Raw genomic sequence first — 18,737 nt, forward strand, 5'->3', positions numbered from 1 at the left:
ATGAATGTGTGATAAGAGACTTCTATTAGTTCTTCCAGTGAAGCTGGAGCTGATAATGAAATCATTTCAGGGGATAAATGGCTTCTAGAAAGAACAGGAAAGGTTAATGTGAGCGTTGGCAGCGTTGTGTGGCTGTGTCCTCGCTGTGACACATCAATTCTCCGAGTGCTAAAACTCATATTTTTACAGAGAAGCAATCAGCCTAATGGCTGCTGTTTGGTGATGGAGGTCGCTGGCTCTCCAACCGTCTGACATGGAAGTGAAGCATTCATTTAGAGAGTGCATCATCCTGAATAAACAGCCACACCTCGGCCAGGCCGCTCCGGGATCTCTCTCTCTCTCTCTCTCCTCTCCTGGCTCTCCGATCGGATCAATCGTCCAAAGTTCAGTCCAAACATAAGAATCTTCCAGAAAAGCTCAGCTCCCTCTCTCTCACCCCCCTCCCACTCCTCCTCTCTAGAGGTAAACGGTTTAAATCTGACGAAACAGAATCTACTAGTCTGCAGAGACACGCAGAGGAAGTTAAACACGGCGTCGCTCTGTCAGCAGCCCCTCTACCCTGCAGGTGAACGTCCACACACCTGAGTACCACGGGGTCACTCTCTGCTCGAGGTCAGCGCTGATACCAGGGTTTAAGCTGACACAGCCACATTCAAATTTATCTACATTTTCTAGATCAAACTCTGCCAAACTGTCCTGTTCCCAGGAGCAGACCCCCCTCAGGGGCCCTCACAGGCCCAATTAAAAAGCCCTCCTCAAATCTGATTTAGTAATACCACCCCATGGATCACCATGGGCCTCAGATCTCTGCATATGAGCAGGAAAGTCCCACCATCCTCTGAAAATCTAATCACTTGAACCGTCACAGACTTCTCTCATCTTTCTGTCCACGCTGAGCTTTTTCAGTCCAATCTAATCCACGTTAATAAAACCATGAAACCAGTGAAACTCCAAAGTGAAAATTAAGCTGCTATCCTGTAATCTGTTCTGCTTTTTCAGTGAGAGAATGCTGACTCTAGAGACCTGAGCACAGAGATACCGAGGTCTTCAACCGTCGCTGTGGTGTTTATTAAATGGGACAAAAGTGGCAAAAACCTGGTTAAAAAGTGAGAGAAAGGTGACTAAAATCAGTCAAGAGTGGCAAAAAATGGGAATCAAGCCGTATTTTAATGGCAAATGGTAGCTTAAATGTTTGAAAGTGGCAAAAATGGTCCAAGAGTGGCAAAAACCTGGTAAAAAAGAGAGAAAAGTGACTAAAATGGGCAAAAATCCGTTGAGAGTGGCAAAATAGGGCAAAAAAAAAAAATAGGAATCAAGTGGTATTTAATGGTAAATGGTAGCTTAAATGGGCAAAAAAATGGTGAAAAAGAAAAAAAAATGGGATAAAAGTGGCTAAAAGAAGTTGCAAAAATGTGCAGAAAATTATTGAACAGTTGGTATTTAATGGCAAAAGGTAGCTTAAATGGGCAAAAAGAAGAGAAAAAATGGTGAAAAAAGTATGAAAAAGGTGTTATTTAATGGCAAAGGTAGCTTAATTGGGTGAAAAGTGGCACAAAATGGTGAAAATGGGATAAATGGGACGGTCATGTTTGACAATTAAAGCCCTCTGTAGAAGTCTGGGAAACAAACTGATCAATGAGATTAACTCCTGAGGTCAAAGTTTCCCTTTTAAAGGTTTTCTGAGGGAATAATGTTTTAGACATAAAAGAGCCACACGTTGAGTATCACTGCTTTAAACCTTGACTCTACTAAAACTCAAATGACAATGACGCCTTTTTAAACCCACAGCAACTAAAATAAAAGTCTTAGTCACCCAGTATGGGCTCTTTTGTTTGCACTGTTTGAGAACGGGGTATGTTGGCAGTTATGGGAGCACCTGTTGCTTCTGTTCTCTCAGACAGAGTTGTAAAAGTTGACAGAGGTCACAGTTTGGTTCCTGCCTCAGTTTAAGTAGCACACTTCAGTACGGGTTTGCTTCATTGGTATCAAAGCAGCATGAAGTCCTGGACTTGTGGGTCTAGGTTTCCCTCATTCATTCCTTTAACTCAGAGGTTCTCAACCTTTTCAGCCCAGGACCCCAAAAATAAACGTGCACGAGACCGGGGACCCCCACTGGACCTGAAGATGGTTGAAGAGCTGTGTAGAATCTAGAATAGTCAAAAGGTGGTGAAATTGGATTTTAAAAGAAGCGGAAATGAGTTAGAATGGCGCGCAGACGGTTGAGTGGTTTAGGGCGCCACCCATGTGCGCCGTAACGCGACACGCCGGATGGATTTGTTTCACATCCATCTGGGAAAGCTTCAGTAGGAAACGTTTGAGAAAAGGCAGAGGCTCTGAAAAAAACTCAGAGTGTGATTGGATGAACGTTCTGTCTGTCACGTCTCTACGGGCCAATCAGAGCAACAAAACACATGACGTAGCCGCTACCATGCTGCTTGTGCACAGCTACTGAGGAATAACGGTAACCATGGCGACTGTAGACATGTCAGTACTCGACTTTTGTGGTTTCTGAAAAGAAAACTACTCACTGCTGTTCTTTGTTCTTCTTTCAACGAAGAAATGTCGTCAAGTTCTGATAAAACTGGCGCTTTAGCAGCATCCACGCTAATGTTTTCCTCCAGAACTGCACCACCTCTTACTGCTGCTTGTTTACGTCACGACTCTGCTGCGCCTGAAAGTACCCTCCCTTGTAGCTGATTGGTCCAGGCGTATCCATCTGCTTTGCGAGGTTATGTACATGGGGGACCCGGGTTTGACCCTGGTCTGTGGCCCTTCACTGCATGTCTCTGCTCACTCCCCTGTTTCTGAGTCTACCCACTGTCCTTCCTCTTTCTAATAAAGGCACGAAAAGGCCCAAAAATATATCTTTAAAAAAGGTTCAAAGGAAGAAAAAGTTTAAAAGTGGGAAAAATTTGATAAAATTGGCAAAAGAATAGGCAAAAAGTTGCAAAAAAATGGTTAAAGTGGCAAAAACAGGCATAGATAGACATAGACATAGATAGGTATGGGGAATTAAAAATTGGCTGAAATGACTTTAAATCGGCATAAATGTTTGGAAAATGTGGTGAAATGAGATGAAACCAGAGTGTTTTTAGCAGTGGTCATGTTTGAGTGATGAAAAGCTGCTACACTGATTTAATGAGGCGTTTGTGGCGTGGAGCATATGCAGGTGCATCTTCCTCTTGTTTTTGCACCAGAGAGCATAAAAATCTCTGTGAATGAAGACAACATGTAATAGCCAAACAGAATTATTCATAAGGCGTGTCCGTTCAGTCGACCGTGTGCAGGCATGAGGGCAGTGGGCGGTAGGAGGGTGATGGAGCGTGCTTTACTGGATGAGATTTACAGCTTTAATCCTCCCAGTTTCTGTTAAATTCCCTCTTTCTTCCACTCTTACAGTAGAGCAGTTTATTTTTCCATCCTTGTCTTGGGTCTCCATGTCTGAGCTCCTGATTATTTGTCTAGATTAAACACTATTATGGCCACTTATTGACTTTTTCACAGCTTCATGTCGACTAAATTATGAATGAGAAGGTTGAAGTGTGCAAATATAGAGCCATGAATATTTCACTTGTATTTGCTCTTGGTTCTGCTGACGTCCTGCTGAAGGATGGATTCTCCTGTTTGTTTTATGTGTTTCCAATGAAGACGATCAGTCAGTCCGTACTTCATGAATTCTTTTTATTTAGCGTCCATCTCTCTGTAGGAAAATGCAGATGTGTATGTTTGTTTTGAAGAAGCAGATCCTCGGGCTCCTTCTTTATCTCTCTCTCTCTCTCTCTTCATCTTTGTCTCTCTATCATTTCCCCACGTTTGAACTCAGTCTGATGTATTAATATTAAAAAGGACAGAGAATCCTCAGGGCTTCCTCCCTCTGTCTCCATCTCTGTGTCTCTTTCCTCCCCTCATCTCTCCGTCTCCCCCATCCTGCTCTCTCTCTCTCTTTTTCTATTAGTCTTTTTCTCTCTCTCTCTCTGCTTGTCGACCCAGCGAGGTTAAATATTATTGATGCTGAGGAGGACTCAGAGCTTGTTTCCGTCTGCCGTAGATCTTTGTGATCTTTGTGATCTTTGTGATCTTTGCTCAGACGTCTGTCAGAGATCGTGAACTTTTCATCGTCCTCTAAGATAACCTCCTTTGTCTGAAACTTGCTGTGCTGAAAGATCACTCCTCATTTTAGATGAACACATTATGAAACGTCTGAGCTGCTCAGTATAACTCTGTTAACCTCCCTGATACTTTCTGACCTGCACACTGGGTCGCTGAGTCTCTCCTGGACTTTTTGTCCTAAAACACTTGTCAAACATCGACCCTGTGGAGCCCGGTCCAGCTCTAAACGTCCTTCTATCAGGACATCCTGGGCTTTAAAAATGTGTGTGCTGCAGTAATGTCAGTGGGATTTTCAGTAAGATATAAAACTAGAAAGACGAAAGAAAAAACTAGAGAGAAATAAAAACCCAAACATTTTTATGCGACACAGTCAACAATAAAGACTAAGACTTTTTTGGCACACTTGTTTCCCCGTCTCTTGGAGGAAAAGTTTAAAGAAAAATCTCTCTGTGACATAAAGCCATGAAGACTCTGAGGACCACATCACAGACTCTGAAGACCACATCACAGACTCTGAAGACAACACCACAGACTCTGAAGACCACATCACAGACTCTGAGGGCCACATCAAAGACTCTGAGGGCCACATCACAGACTCTGAGAACCACATCACAGACTCTGAGAACCACATCTCAGACTCTGAAGACCACATCACAGACTCTGAGGGCCACATCACAGACTCTGAGGGTCACATCACAGACTCTGAGGGCCACAACACAGACTCTGAGGGCCACATCACAGACTCTGAAGACCACATCACAGACTCTGAAGACAACATCACAGACTCTGAGGGCCACATCACAGACTCTGAAGACCACATCACAGACTCTGAAGACAACATCACAGACTCTGAGGACCACAACACAGACTCTGAGGGTCACATCACAGACTCTGAGGGCCACAACACAGACTCTGAGGGCCACATCACAGACTCTGAAGACCACATCACAGACTCTGAGGACCACAACACAGACTCTGAGGGTCACATCACAGACTCTGAGGACAACATCACAGACTCTGAGGGCCACATCACAGACTCTGAGGACCACATCACAGACTCTGAAGACAACATCACAGACTCTGAGGGCCACATCACAGACTCTGAGGACCACATCACAGACTCTGAAGACAACATCACAGACTCTGAGGACCACATCACAGACTCTGAGGACCACATCACAGACTCTGAAGACCACATCACAGACTCTGAGGACCACATCACAGACTCTGAGGGCCACATCACAGACTCTGAGGACCACATCACAGACTCTGAGGACCACATCACAGACTCTGAAGACCACATCACAGACTCTGAGGACCCCATCACAGACTCTGAGGACCACATCACAGACTCTGAAGACCACATCACAGACTCTGAAGACCACATCACAGACTCTGAGAACCACATCACAGACTCTGAGGACCACATCACAGACTCTGAAGACCACATCACAGACTCTGAGGGCCACATCACAGACTCTGAAGACCACATCACAGACTCTGAAGACAACATCACAGACTCTGAAGACCACATCAAAGACTCTGAGGGCCACATCACAGACTCTGAGGACCACATCACAGACTCTGAGGGCCACATCACAGACTCTAAGGGCCACATCACAGACACTGAGGGCCACATCCTGAGTTTCTACTGTTGCATGTTCCCATGTTCACAAGATTTGCATAAAAATATGAAGTGATGAACCTCAGAAATGTCATGTATCCCAGTTCTGTTGAAAATCAGCTAGTTAACCTTCATTGAACAATCAGACATCTTCAAACAGATCTGTTCAGTCTGACCGTTTGTGGCTGATGGTTTTTCCGACCTCTCTAAACGTGACATGCCGTCAACCTCTGACAATGTTTTCACCGCAGCTTTAAACATTCCTCCTGCTTTAATCACACGTTTTATTTTTCACAAACAGAATCATCAAAGCAGGATAGCCTAAGTTTACTGCTGCTTTTACTCCTGAAAGGTTTGAGAGGAGGCAGACATGTGGGCGTGGAGCAGCACACACAGCTGGGTGATAGGAGTGTGTGTCGTCGTGCAGAGAGGAGGTCGGGATTGCACTCTGCAGGTCACGGCTGACACATCTGTCACTTCACTCCTCGTCCTATCACGCCGCCTGAGAGAGGCGGATAAATGCATGAAGAGAGAGGGAGAGTTAGCGGTGGAGTAAAAGCTGGAGGTAGAGTAGGCAGCTCTCAGGTGTGATTCAGCCAGTATGAATATGTAAACGGCCTCATATGCATCAGAAATCACTCCAAACATTTTTACCTCTGATATGATGGCTCTGATTGTGGTGATGAGCGTTCACATCTGTTTTACACTCCCAGCTGTCATTAAGCTCCTCTCTGACAAGCATTATGACAGTTTAGCTCCTGATAAGCCCTCTTGCGTGTTCCACTGTGCGAGTATCATCCTCTCCCTGCATGGCGGTCATGTCACGCACATCTGTCTGTCTTTAGCTCAGATTTCAGCTCCATATCCGCGTCTTAATGGATCTGCAGCCTCCTGTTTGGGATGAATGTAAACAACATTTAGATTTATATCTGCCTGTTAAAGTGAATCTAAATCTGTAATTTAAAACTAAAATGACCACTCAGAATAAAAACCGTATGAATCACTCCAGCAGATTGCTTTAGACGGGCATCTTTAAAAGCTGCTAAGGCTCAGTCCGTGCTCCAGCCACCGTCTCTACAGGTTTTTATTAAACCTTTACCCAGACTTTTGTTCTCAGCTTCAGAGTGACGATGCTGTCTGACTTCATGTCATACTGCATGCTCTCCCCTTTAGGTTGCAGGGTGGCCTGCAACCTAAAGCTGAAGGGACATTATCTCAGCTTTCCTCCCTGACGATGTGAGACTCACCCATGAAACGAAGCGTTTCTCTACTGACTGATAAAAATAGAGAAGTCAGCACTGATGCATTAATCACAGGTTATTAAGGTCCACAATTAGTGCACTCATTTGTTAACTCATTGAGTGCCAGCTCTTTTATAAAATGGGAAGTGGCTTGTGCCAGCGTTTTTGGCCGTTTTGAGTCATCTTTCAAGACCGACAGAATATTTTGTACTGTGACTCTGAAAACACCAAATAGCTCAAATGAAAGAAGAAACTCTCTATTTCATCATGGAAAAAAAAGGTTTGTTTGCACCATGTTTTATTCTTTATTTATCTGCAGTTGAATAGAGGCTAGTTTCACCAAAAAGACCATTTTTTTCTAGAAAGCTGAGAAAAATGCATTTTTGTGAAAGAGAGTCTGTCAAGCAGAACAGTGATTTGAATGTTATAATTTTGCCTTCAATGACATAAAAGACATCTGAAAATGTATTACAAATGTTATTTTTTTGTAAAATAAATAACAATGCTTCCAGTCACGGTCATTTACACTCTGGAACTGGACGGCCTCCACGGGACCCCCCGATACGCCCACGTCCTCTCCTGCTTGCGTGTCCCCTGGCACTGCTGTAAATTATAGAAGTAATATAATATAAAATATGTTATATATATAATATATAATCTATAATATAGATTACCTCTGTAATGATCGCTCTGCTCTTTGACCCCAGGGTCTCCACCTCTGATCTCTGTGGCTTTGATCTACCGTCTCTTCTGACTACATATCCCAGAAGCCCCAAAATTACTCACAGGGAGCGTGAGAGCACCCCCTTGTGCCAGCCGCCGAAAAAACACTTTGACGTAAATATACGTCTGTGGCAATCAATGAGTTAAACTGGGATTAAATGCATGCTTAATTTACCCTTCCAGAACACTCTGGATCAGCCATGTCAGTGTCTCCCTGCAGCCACAGTGATCTTTAACCCTAATTCCAAAAAAGTTGGGGCACTTTCTCTGAAATTGCTCCAAAGTTTTCAGACATAGCTTTTCTCAGATTGGTGAACCTCTGCCCATCTTTACTTCTGAGAGACTCTGCCTCTCTAAAATGCTCCTTTTATACCCAATCATGTGACTGACCTGTTGATAATAGGGCTGAATGATTTAGGAAAATAATCTAATTGTGATTTTTTTCCCCATTATTGCAATTTGATGTGTGATTATTCCTTAATTTTCTGATATTCCTAAACAAGGGATGAACAGTTCTTTAAAGAGTCTAGTTCTGAGGATTTTGGCTTGTGTTGCACATTAGATATAATGTTGCATTGGGTGACGCTCAGACCCGAACTGAGCATGCTCCACAACCTCCATGCTTTGACCTGGATGTTGAAGTGTGCTGAAAAAAACACGACTAAGTCATCAGAATTTAAAACGCTGATGCTGCAGACGCCTCAGAGATCAGCTGATGTGAAGCTAAGTGCAGACATGATGCATGTTCCTGATTTTTAAAAGTATTTAATCTGCACGCTTACATTAGCTACCAACGTCCAAACACAGTCTGATCTCTGCCCTGATTGTTGGCAGCAGAGTTGCATTGTGGGTAATGTAGGTGCTGGTCTCAGACGTGGACAGAGTGTGCAGCATTAACTGGGATTGACCTGGTGACCTTTGGTTGTAAGGCTGAGACCATGTTCATACATTTTTACTGAACCTGGAGCTCTGGGACCTCTGCTGCTCTGCTGTATTTTGGTTTAATAAAAGTTCCTCTCGCCTCCTCGAGCCGTTAAAATCCTTTAACTCAGACACGGGCGGACCCGTGAGGTCACATCCTGGGAGGACGCTCGCATCGCTCCATTAAAGAGGTCACAGAGAAACACAGCAGAGATTATTCGACATAAATCTACGGGGGGAGCAGGCTTTAATAATAAAGTCTGTTTCTCTACCTCAGCCTCAGAAAACCTGCAGACTTTAATGAACGCTCTGTTTTGGTCGCTTTTAATGAAGGCCAATGTAAATCCACTTTTCCTAAACTGGTTCCCGACATAATGAAGCTCCCTCTCTGTCTGTTTTCATGGTTTGATGCTGCAGAGCAGAAACATGCTAATTACCTCTCCTCTCTCTGTCCCCCCTCCTCCCCCTCCTCCCCCCCCCTCGCCGTCTTCAGTCCCATCCTTCTGGGGTCTGGTTCACTCTGCCTGGAACCTGTGTGCCATCGGGAAGAGACAGTCCCCCATCGATATCGAGACCAGCCACATGATCTTTGACCCCTACCTGACCCCTCTGAGGCTCAACACAGGAGGACGAAAGGTAAGCTCCGCCCCCTGTGAACCGACCTGACCTCTGTGTGAGGATGAGAGAAGTTTCCTCGACAGATGTCACAGAAACAGATCTCATCAAAACCTTGAAATCAAAGCTGCTGTCCTGCCACAGCAGCACTGAGGGCTTAGAGCAAAACCAATCCTGAGCCTGACTTCATCTGGGGGGGGGGGTAGCTCTGCTTTGGATCGTTTATTTAGAAGAACATGTGAAACGTCAGGGTGATTACATGTGGACAATAGACAGTTTTTAAATATGTGTAGCTTTTGGCTGGAATACAATTTTAGTTTCTCCCTCTTATTTGGGATCAGTGGGACCTGATAAACCTCACCCCGGTCTGCTGCACAGTACTAAACAAATTATTCACTCATGGGAAGTCAGTTTGAATAAAAAGAACATGTTTTCCCACTAAAGTTCTTAAGGTTTCTAAAAATTCTTTAAAATTTACCATTTTTCAAAAGCCCAAAGAATTCCCTCCATTTCAAAGATTTTATAAACATCTTTTATAAAAATAAAAAACTATATAAATATATTTTAAAAAATCGCCAAAAATTTCATTAAAATTCTTGAAAAATTTGAAGCAAGTTCCCAAAAATTGAAAGCAAATTCCACCCAACATTTTTGTTGTACCCCATAAATTAAAAAAAAAAAAATCCCATACATTTTTCAAAAGCCCAAAACTTCTGTCCATTTAAAAGATTTTATAAACTTCTTTTATTAAAATAAAAAATAAAAAAATATACAAATATTTTCAAAAAACCCTAAAAATTTCATTAAAATTACTTTAATTTTTTGCCCAAGTTCCCATAACTTGGAAGCAAATTCCACCCGATATTTCTGTTGAAGATCCCATAAATTTACAAATAGATTTCTTCAAAATCAATGGAAAATTGTGGAAAATTTCCAAACAAATACCCCCAAACATCCAAACAAGTTCTCTAAAATGTCTGAGAAAATTCATGAAAAATTCTAAAAATCCCCCCCTAACATTTTTAGGCACATTTAAATAATGTCCCATAATATCTTTGAAATTCCCCCAACATTCCCAGAAAATTTCTTATTCTTCTTTGGGAATTCCAGACAATTATCCCAGAAAGTCTACCAGCAGAAATTCCTGCTGTGTTATGGGAAAGCCCAGGAGTGAATCAGACACAGAATCATCGTCTCTATTTTTTCTCTTCCTACTAAGAGTGCAAAGGTTTGAGTGCTGGACATTCTCTGTTGGGTTATAGACGTGAAAACACACCAGAAATATCAGACCCAGTGTGCTTTAGTCCTGCTCTGTCTCAGTATTTCTGCAAACACATATTCCAAGCACTGGAGGACAAAAGAACAACAAAGCTGTCCTGGCCCCAGGGCTACAGCTAGGGTCTGTCAGGTTCTGTGGATCGGTAGAGAAGAATTCCTCCACGCGTCTGCACATTTACAGATGTGTGGGTCACATACGCACGTGGAAATGAGGACTGGTTTAGCTGAAGTGGATCTAGTCCTGTAAACAGTGGTGGCTGGTGAAGAGAGTTTAGCAGCTGGCTCCACTGATGGTGAACAGTCCTGACTGACATGACAGCACACTGTGGAGCTCAGGTTTTGTGGTTTACTCCTCTGCAGTGGTGCACGCCTCCATCTTTGGCCTCTAATAAATGTGACAAACAGAATGTTGGCCTGGTCACCCTCTGAGCTACTCTGCCCCCAAACAAGTCTGTGGGGCATTGCTCCAGTACGCCATGGAGATGTAGACCCTCCCTTCTCTGCTTCTGATTGGCTAGTAACATCGGTTCGGTCGGGCTTCACTGACTCCTGCATGAAAAACTGCATCCACAACAAATTCCTGCATGCACTCATTTGAATTTTTGTTTTCCCCCTCACCGCCGCTGGCCGGAGATCCGGCACGGTGCCGGAATACTTTAAGCCGGGCACAGCGGGAAGCTTTCTCTAAATCACGAAGCAGAGAAACTGGTGTTTCTGACAGAGGCTGTGAGCTGAAGGCTTTAAATTCCCAGCTGCATTTGACTGCAGCACGGAGCTCAGGAGGCATTACAATTTTAGCCCCGTTACACAGCAATCACAGTTAATCTTTACGGGACAAATCCTCTCCAGAGCGACCGGAATCACAGTTAAAACAGGGATTTAAGAGATGTGGTACATTGCACCCCGGATTAGATCTGCTGTTTGCTGCTGTGCTCTTGTTATTGGCCATATTTAGATCAAGAGATGTCACACAGAGGATATGCTCAGCTTAAAGGAAATAAGGGCTGCAGCTGAGAAAGTAAATACATATAACAAACAGAGATTATGTAACAGCGTTAACTCTTCCATCTCTGCAGCTCAGACCTTCCTCAGCCATGCTTTGGTGGTTTTTACCCACTGATGTGTGGAATCTTAGCTCCATATCCCAACAATCTCTTATGTAAGTTTTTCTTCAAAGTTATGCAAGTTAGTAATCCCTCATGAAGACACAACAATTTAAACGGTCCTGTCTTTGAAATCAGAGATGCACAGAAGTATATACGTCCACGTTCAGCACACTGTTGGCTGGGGGTACTCTTAAAGTAACTTTTTATGTGACTGAGGCCAAGAATATGAAATATTAAAACCATTCAATGACTGGTTCCGTGTGACAGTGACTGTCCAGACTGCATGGAGCTGACTGTAAATCCACAGAGGCCTGGAGGGGTTAATCTGGAGAACCAGGCTGGTGTAACGGCGGCGAGGTCTGGTGGGCTAAAATTAAACAGATCATACAGTTATGGTTTTAAACTCTTCTAACCAGCTGGAGGTTTACCTGCAGCAGGTACGCAGCTACTTCCTTTATTCTTTCCTTCTGACGGACTTACCGACGCCCTGGGATGAAAAAATGTACAACACATGCTACTGCTCCAAAGTTTGGGATCACTGGCAAATTTCTTTGTTTTCCAAAGAAAAACATTTTCTTGCAGTTCACAAACAGTTTCAGCAACCACCAGTCCTCTGCATCCATATCCTAGCATGGCTGCTAGTCATCACGGCTAGGTTTACATTTTTATACTGGAGGAAACCTGCAGACCTCATACTGGTGGGCCAGGTAGAATACAAATATGAAATGGGCCAGGTATGACTGTACCATGGGCCGGATTTGGCCCCCGGGCCTTGAGTTTGACACCCCTGAAGGCCCAAGGTCTGCACAGCTGTAACTGCTGCAAAAGGTGTTTTTTTTCCTATGAAGGCAAAATTTAAAGAATATTTTTCATTGAAATCATTATTTCTAACTCTGACAATGTCAGCATGTCCACTTCATTGACTGTATTTCTATTCAGACTCGTTTCATGAGTTTTTCCTTGGAAGACAGTGTTAATTTTGTTGACTATTTTCATTGTAGTTTTCGTTAAAAGACTTTTTTTCCCCTGACGAAAGCAAGACAGTAACTATTAAAAACAAGTGTACATGGACAAAAACTAAAACTAAACTAACTGACATTTTAGTCAACAAATAAAAACGAGACGAAAATGTTTGACAGAGACTTTATCCACTCAGGCCTCATTTCATCATGTAGAAAGTAGGGGCAAGTTAGGCATTTATCCAATCACAGCTGCTTTAGCTGTGTGGAAAGGTGGGAGGAGATACAGGGGATCCAATCAGTCGACTAAATTTACTGTAAATTTTGTCGACTAAAATGTTGGGAAGTTTAGTCAACTAAAACTAGACTAAAACAATTTAGATGACTAAATTATGACTAAAACTAAAAGATATTTTTGGCAAAAGACTAAAACTAAAACTAAATTAAAAAGTGCCGTCAAAATGAACACTGTTGGAAAACAAGAAAAATTCCAAGTGATCCCAAACTTTTGAGTGGTAGCGTCCATGCAAAGAATAGATGGATAAATGAAAAAATACCTGACTTAGGTAAAACACCAGTTTTGTCAGCGTGCAAAGGTAACAAAAGAAGAGATTTCTTCCTTCCAGTTGGAGAATATCAGTGTTTTCTAAAATCTTTATTTCACTGTGGCCTGAAATAAAAACACATTTGAAAACTTCAACATTTAGCTTTATTTGTGAAGCTTTTGCTAAAGTTCATGAATCCTTTTTAAAATCATCAGTAAATCCAATGAAATCATCAACATCCTCTTCAGTCATGTCACAGTCCCTGGTCTGAAATGTTACTTTTGGTTTTAATGGGTTAATTGCAAAACTACGTTGTCATGTTGCTTCTACAACAAAATGCAGTCTACAGACTTTGTAATGCAGCAGCTCACTGACGGCAGTTTTACAGCTGTCAAAGCTGAGGCAGCCTCAGGCACGACCTGAAGAGCTGCAGATATTTTCTCAGTATCTCTATTAAAGCTGAACAGTTTGCAAAAAAAAATCTAATTGCGATTTTTTTTCCCCCATTTATTGCGATTTAATATGCAATTATTCTTGGGTTAATCCTGTGTATTTTTCGACAAATTTAAGCAATAAATAATTCCATAAATAAGTCCATGTGTACTGAAAACAATGAAATTATTTCCATTTCCAGGAGATGGAGCTTAAGTCTATAAAGGAGGAGGCTGGGGTGGAGGAGATGGAGCTTTAGTCTATAAAGGAGGAGGCTGGGGTGGAGGAGATGAAGCTTTAGTCTATAAAGGAGGAGGCTGGGGTGGAGGAGATGGAGCTTAAGTCTATAAAGGAGGAGGCTGGGGTGGAGGAGATGGAGCTTTAGTCTATAAAGGAGGAGGCTGGGGTGGAGGAGGTGGAGCTTTGGTCTGTAAAGGAGGAGGCTGGGGTGGAGGAGATGGAGCTTTGGTCTGTAAAGGAGGAGGCTGGGGTGGAGGAGATGGAGCTTTGGTCTATAGAGGAGGAGACTGGGGTGGAGGAGGTGGAGCTTTGGTCTATAAAGGAGGAGGCTGGGGTGGAGGAGGTGGAGCTTTGGTCTATAAAGGAGGAGGCTGGGGTGGAGGAGGTGAAGCTTTAGTCTATAAAGGAGGAGGCTGGGGTGGAGGAGGTGAAGCTTTGGTCTATAAAGGAGGAGGCTGGGGTGGAGGAGGTGGAGCTTTGGTCTATAAAGGAGGAGGCTGGGGTGGAGGAGGTGAAGCTTTGGTCTATAAAGGAGGAGGCTGGGGTGGAGGAGGTAGAGCTTTAGTCTATAGAGGAGGAGGCTGGGGTGGAGGAGGTGGAGCTTTAGTCTACAAAGGAGGAGGCTGGGGTGGAGGAGATGGAACTTTGATCTATAAAGAAGGAGGCTGGGGTGGAGGAGTTGGAGCTTTAGTCTATAAAGGAGGAGGCTGGGGTGGAGGAGGTAGAGCTTTAGTCTATAGAGGAGGAGGCTGGGGTGGAGGAGGTGGATCTTTGGTCTGTAAAGGAGGAGGCTGGGGTGGAGGAGGTGGAGCTTTGGTCTATGAAGGAGGAGGCTGGGGTGGAGCTAACTATGATCCAGCTAGTTTTGCTTGTATTGCTAATGTGATATCATTTGCTTTGTTTAAGGACATTATCATTTTTTTCACTCATTTTGATAAAGAAAAATATAAATAAAACATAAAAAAGAGGATTTTAGTAAACCGTTATAAGAAATGGACACTTTAATGTTAGCATATTGTGACCAAAATTGATTTATTAAACTGGTATTTTTACACATTTTAAATAAAAGAAATATTGCAACTTCTGCGATTTGAGAATTGCAGCAGGTCATATTGCGATTTATTCTAATTTGTCATTAATTGTTCAGCCCTAATCTGTACTTGTGATTGTGCATCCTTCATGAATCTGCAGCAGGTTTGTTGTTTTTCCTTCTTCAGCCTTTTTAAATGTGCAGCATGTCTAGTCGTCGTATTTGTTTCTGACTTTATTTTTCCAGATGTTAATGGTTCCATCTTCTTGTCTGCTGTAGTTAGAGCACATACTGAGCCGCAGTTTCATGGATTCTTCACACATTAACAGAGCAGGGAGGTTTTAAAGGGGTGACATTAGTCTGTGACCTCATTTTCTAAACGCTACAGTCGGAGATTTGAGAGAAAGAAGATTTCCTTTTTTAATGATTAAACATAACAGTAAAACTAATTCATGAGTCACATGTTGGCGATCTTTAATAAATGTCACAAATGAAGTGTGGCAGCCTGAACGGAGATGAATCGATCATTCCTGACACCTTCACTGTTTCCTGCTCGCTGTCAGCCGGAGATTCAAATCAGGCTCTCAGTGATTCAGACAGACGAGTAATCGCAGCTTTAAAGTCCATTTTCTGAGAGGATTCTTCCTGAAAACGAGCCTGACTTCAAACCAACGCCACATCTCAGCACAACAACATCTGGGTCTTTGATTTAAGAGAAAATCGGAGTCATAAATCATCATTCAGAAACACCATGTCTGAATCTAAACCTGATCCCTGCAGGTAGCTTTGATCTCAGGAACAATACGCCGCTCGCTTCTTACATTTTAATGTTCAGACGCTCCCAGAAACACCCAGATATGATGATTATTACTTCAGAGTGTCTGAAACACTGACGGACCTCTTCAAGCTTTTTAAAGATTCTTTTCAAGTTGAAGATTTCCTGCTGTTTAAAGTGCGACATTAATTATTCTAAAAATCAGAATGCATTCTCCCTGCAGAGCCTGGAAACTGACAGGAAGTAGAAAAAGGGTTTAGGACAGGCAGCTGAACAGAGATAATCATTAATAAGCGACGGTGAATCCATTTCAAACAAAAGGAAAGGAAAATCAGCTGATTTTCGAGCACAGTGAAGATTTTAATGTTTTTATTCATGCGTTTAGTCTCTGTGTGCACACAGCTCTCTGTCTGAAGGTTTAAGGGGTGTACCAGTATTTAGATTCATCTAGGTTATAACAACACGATCCAAAGACGACACACGACTGAAACGTCTGAGACGAGAAGGAAGAGTTACAGCGGGCCGTATTCACACCAGGGCTGGTGAATTTACTCAGCCTAGCAGCCACGGTTGGTAACAGCAGGGATTTTTGACAGAATCATGGATTGAATGCCTATTTTCTACTTGTTTCACTCAAACTTAAGAGCTCCGCCCCCTCCTGGTCTCTGTGTGACCACACTGCATCAGTCTCACCCCTAAATTCCACGTCTTCCATCTGTGCAGCGATGCATCGTAGCGGTGTGCTCCCCTCCTCCACAGTCTCTACAAATCCACCACTCATGCTCCGGTCCAGGTCTACTTTACAGCGCTGGCTGCAGACAAACACGCCAGTCCACACTAGGGCGGGGCAGTTCATCGAAAATTAGATTATATCACAACATGGCCTGGTGCAATTTCCAAATCACAGGAGGTGTAATATTTCTTTGACCATAAATTTATGTAAGAATATCAGTTTAAAACTTTGTTGTTATGAATTAAATAATTGTGTAATCATTCAGGCGCTATTTTTTAGAGTGGTCTACGAATAATCCTACTTTCTTCATTTTTAAACTTTTTCTTATTAAATATGAGAAAGACAAAACAACAATTCAAATCCAATTGTGAACAGGAGTGAAAATCATCACAGTAGGTATTTTTCAGATTCATTCAGTCCTTGTGTGGTCTGATATTGTGTTGGTTGAATTACAGAATAAATTTAGTGCTTGTTTTTGTTGGAAGCTACATTAGATGAGGATTTTTTTATGATGTGTTTTGTGCCTTTATTTGATAGAGGAGGACTGTGGATAGACTCGGAAACATGGACGAGACCCGGGAGGGACATGCAGTAGAAAAATTGCGATTAGATTATTTTCCCAAACAGCCCTAATCCACACAGAGCTGCTGATGCAAACAGGAGGAACAATCATCCAAAATAACATTTAAAAAAAGTAACATTGATAATGAATGATTTTGAGATTTTAAAAAAGTCAACAGTTAAAATCAGGATCTTCAACAGTTAAAGTACTAAAAAAAAAATCAAAGAGTTTTAAAGGTCAAAAGATGAGATACAACATTTAAATTTTGAATCAAAAGGCCAATATTTGGGATTAAAAGTTATATTTAGGAGTTTAAAATGTCAAGATATGAGAAAAAATTCTAAATCAAGAGTTTAATAGTCAAAAATTTAAGATAAAATTCTAAATAATGAGTTCTCAATGTCAAAATATGAAATGAAATTAAAAATATTGACCTATAAAGGTCCAAAGATGAACTAAAAATTTAAGATTTTAAATAGAAAAGGTTAATATTTGCATTTAAAATTTAATGTCAGAGTTAGAAAAATGTCATAATGTAAGTTAAAATTCGATTTCATCAATTTAAAACATCAAAATATGACTTAAAAATTATAAATGTGGATCTTAAAGGTCAAAATATGAGATAAAAAGTCAAACAGGAGGAAAAAGCATGCCAAATAACCTGTAAGTTTCAAACTACAACACTGTAAAGACTCCTGATAATAAATCATCACCACCAACGTCACGGCTCTTCCTGTGGAGCAAGCTGCAGGTCGATCTGAGCTACACCGGCGCCGCTGAGGAAGAGGAGTTTAGTTTGAGGTGGAAAACCTCAGAATTTGACAGGAAACCACGTCCTTAGTAGACAGCGTAATTCTCCTAACTCTCTAATGTTTGCACCCAAAACAAAATGAAATTATATTAACATAAAATAATCTAATATATTCCTTTTTTATGCAGAAACCTATTTTTAAAGATTCAGTCATACTCATATTTCTTTCCACAAGTACAGGAGTGTCAGACTCAGTCACAGCAGGGGCCGGATTCTGGATTCAGGACTAACCTGAGGGCCTAACAGGGTCCCCTTTTTAACCAGAAACTGTCAGCCTCATCTCACCAGTAATAAAATATAAAAAAAATTTAGCACTGATGATAAATGATTTTTACATTTGAAAAGTTGAACAGATCAGTTTAAAGGCTCACAGTCTGAGAAATGTAAATTTATTAGTTCAAAAAAGTCAAAACATAAAACTGACACTGAAAAATCATATTTTTTTAAAAGACAAATATATAAGAAAAAGTCAAAATCATGAGTTTAAAAGGTCAAAATATAAAATAATATTTGTAATCATGAAATTAAAAGTTAAAATATGATTCAAAATTTTAAATTTTGAGTGTAAAGGGCAAACTGTGGATTATGAAGTCAAAGTTTGGAGTCAAAAATATGAGATAAAATACAAAATAATGAGTTAAAAAGGTCAAAATATAAATTAAAATGTAGAATTATGAATCTTAAAGCTCAAAATATTCTATGAGAAGTCAAAATTATGAGTTGAAATACTCAAAGTAAGAAATAAAAAGTTAGAATCCTAAGTTTGAGTCCTGATTGTGAGATGCTAAATTGAAAATATGAAATTAAAACACAAATTGATTTATTTACTTATTATTTTTACTCCTTACTTTTTCAGATTTTGTGACTTAACAAGGAAATCTTAAATCATCAGGATAAGTTCACATTTTTATACTGGAGGAAATCTGCAGACCTCAGACTGATGGGACAGTTAGAGCAGAAATATCAGATCATCTTAGGGGCCGGCTTTAACTGTTCCATGGCCGGATTTGGGCCCCGGGCCTTGAGTTTGAC

At 41.5% G+C, this 18,737-nt stretch overlaps 1 protein-coding gene across 2 annotated transcripts in view; it reads left to right on the forward strand.

The window, feature by feature from the left end:
• Positions 1-18,737, forward strand: part of LOC121529070 (carbonic anhydrase-related protein 10-like) — a 162,520-nt gene that overhangs the window by 80,759 nt on the left and 63,024 nt on the right. For both annotated transcript variants that reach the window (XM_041816746.1, XM_041816745.1), the window contains exon 3: positions 9,113-9,255. In XM_041816746.1, coding sequence (XP_041672680.1) covers positions 9,113-9,255 — 143 coding nt within the window. The remainder of the gene's footprint in view (positions 1-9,112; positions 9,256-18,737) is intronic.

The sequence above is a fragment of the Cheilinus undulatus genome, linkage group 21, assembly GCF_018320785.1.
Source record: "Cheilinus undulatus linkage group 21, ASM1832078v1, whole genome shotgun sequence".
In the NCBI taxonomy this organism is placed as follows: domain Eukaryota; kingdom Metazoa; phylum Chordata; class Actinopteri; order Labriformes; family Labridae; genus Cheilinus; species Cheilinus undulatus.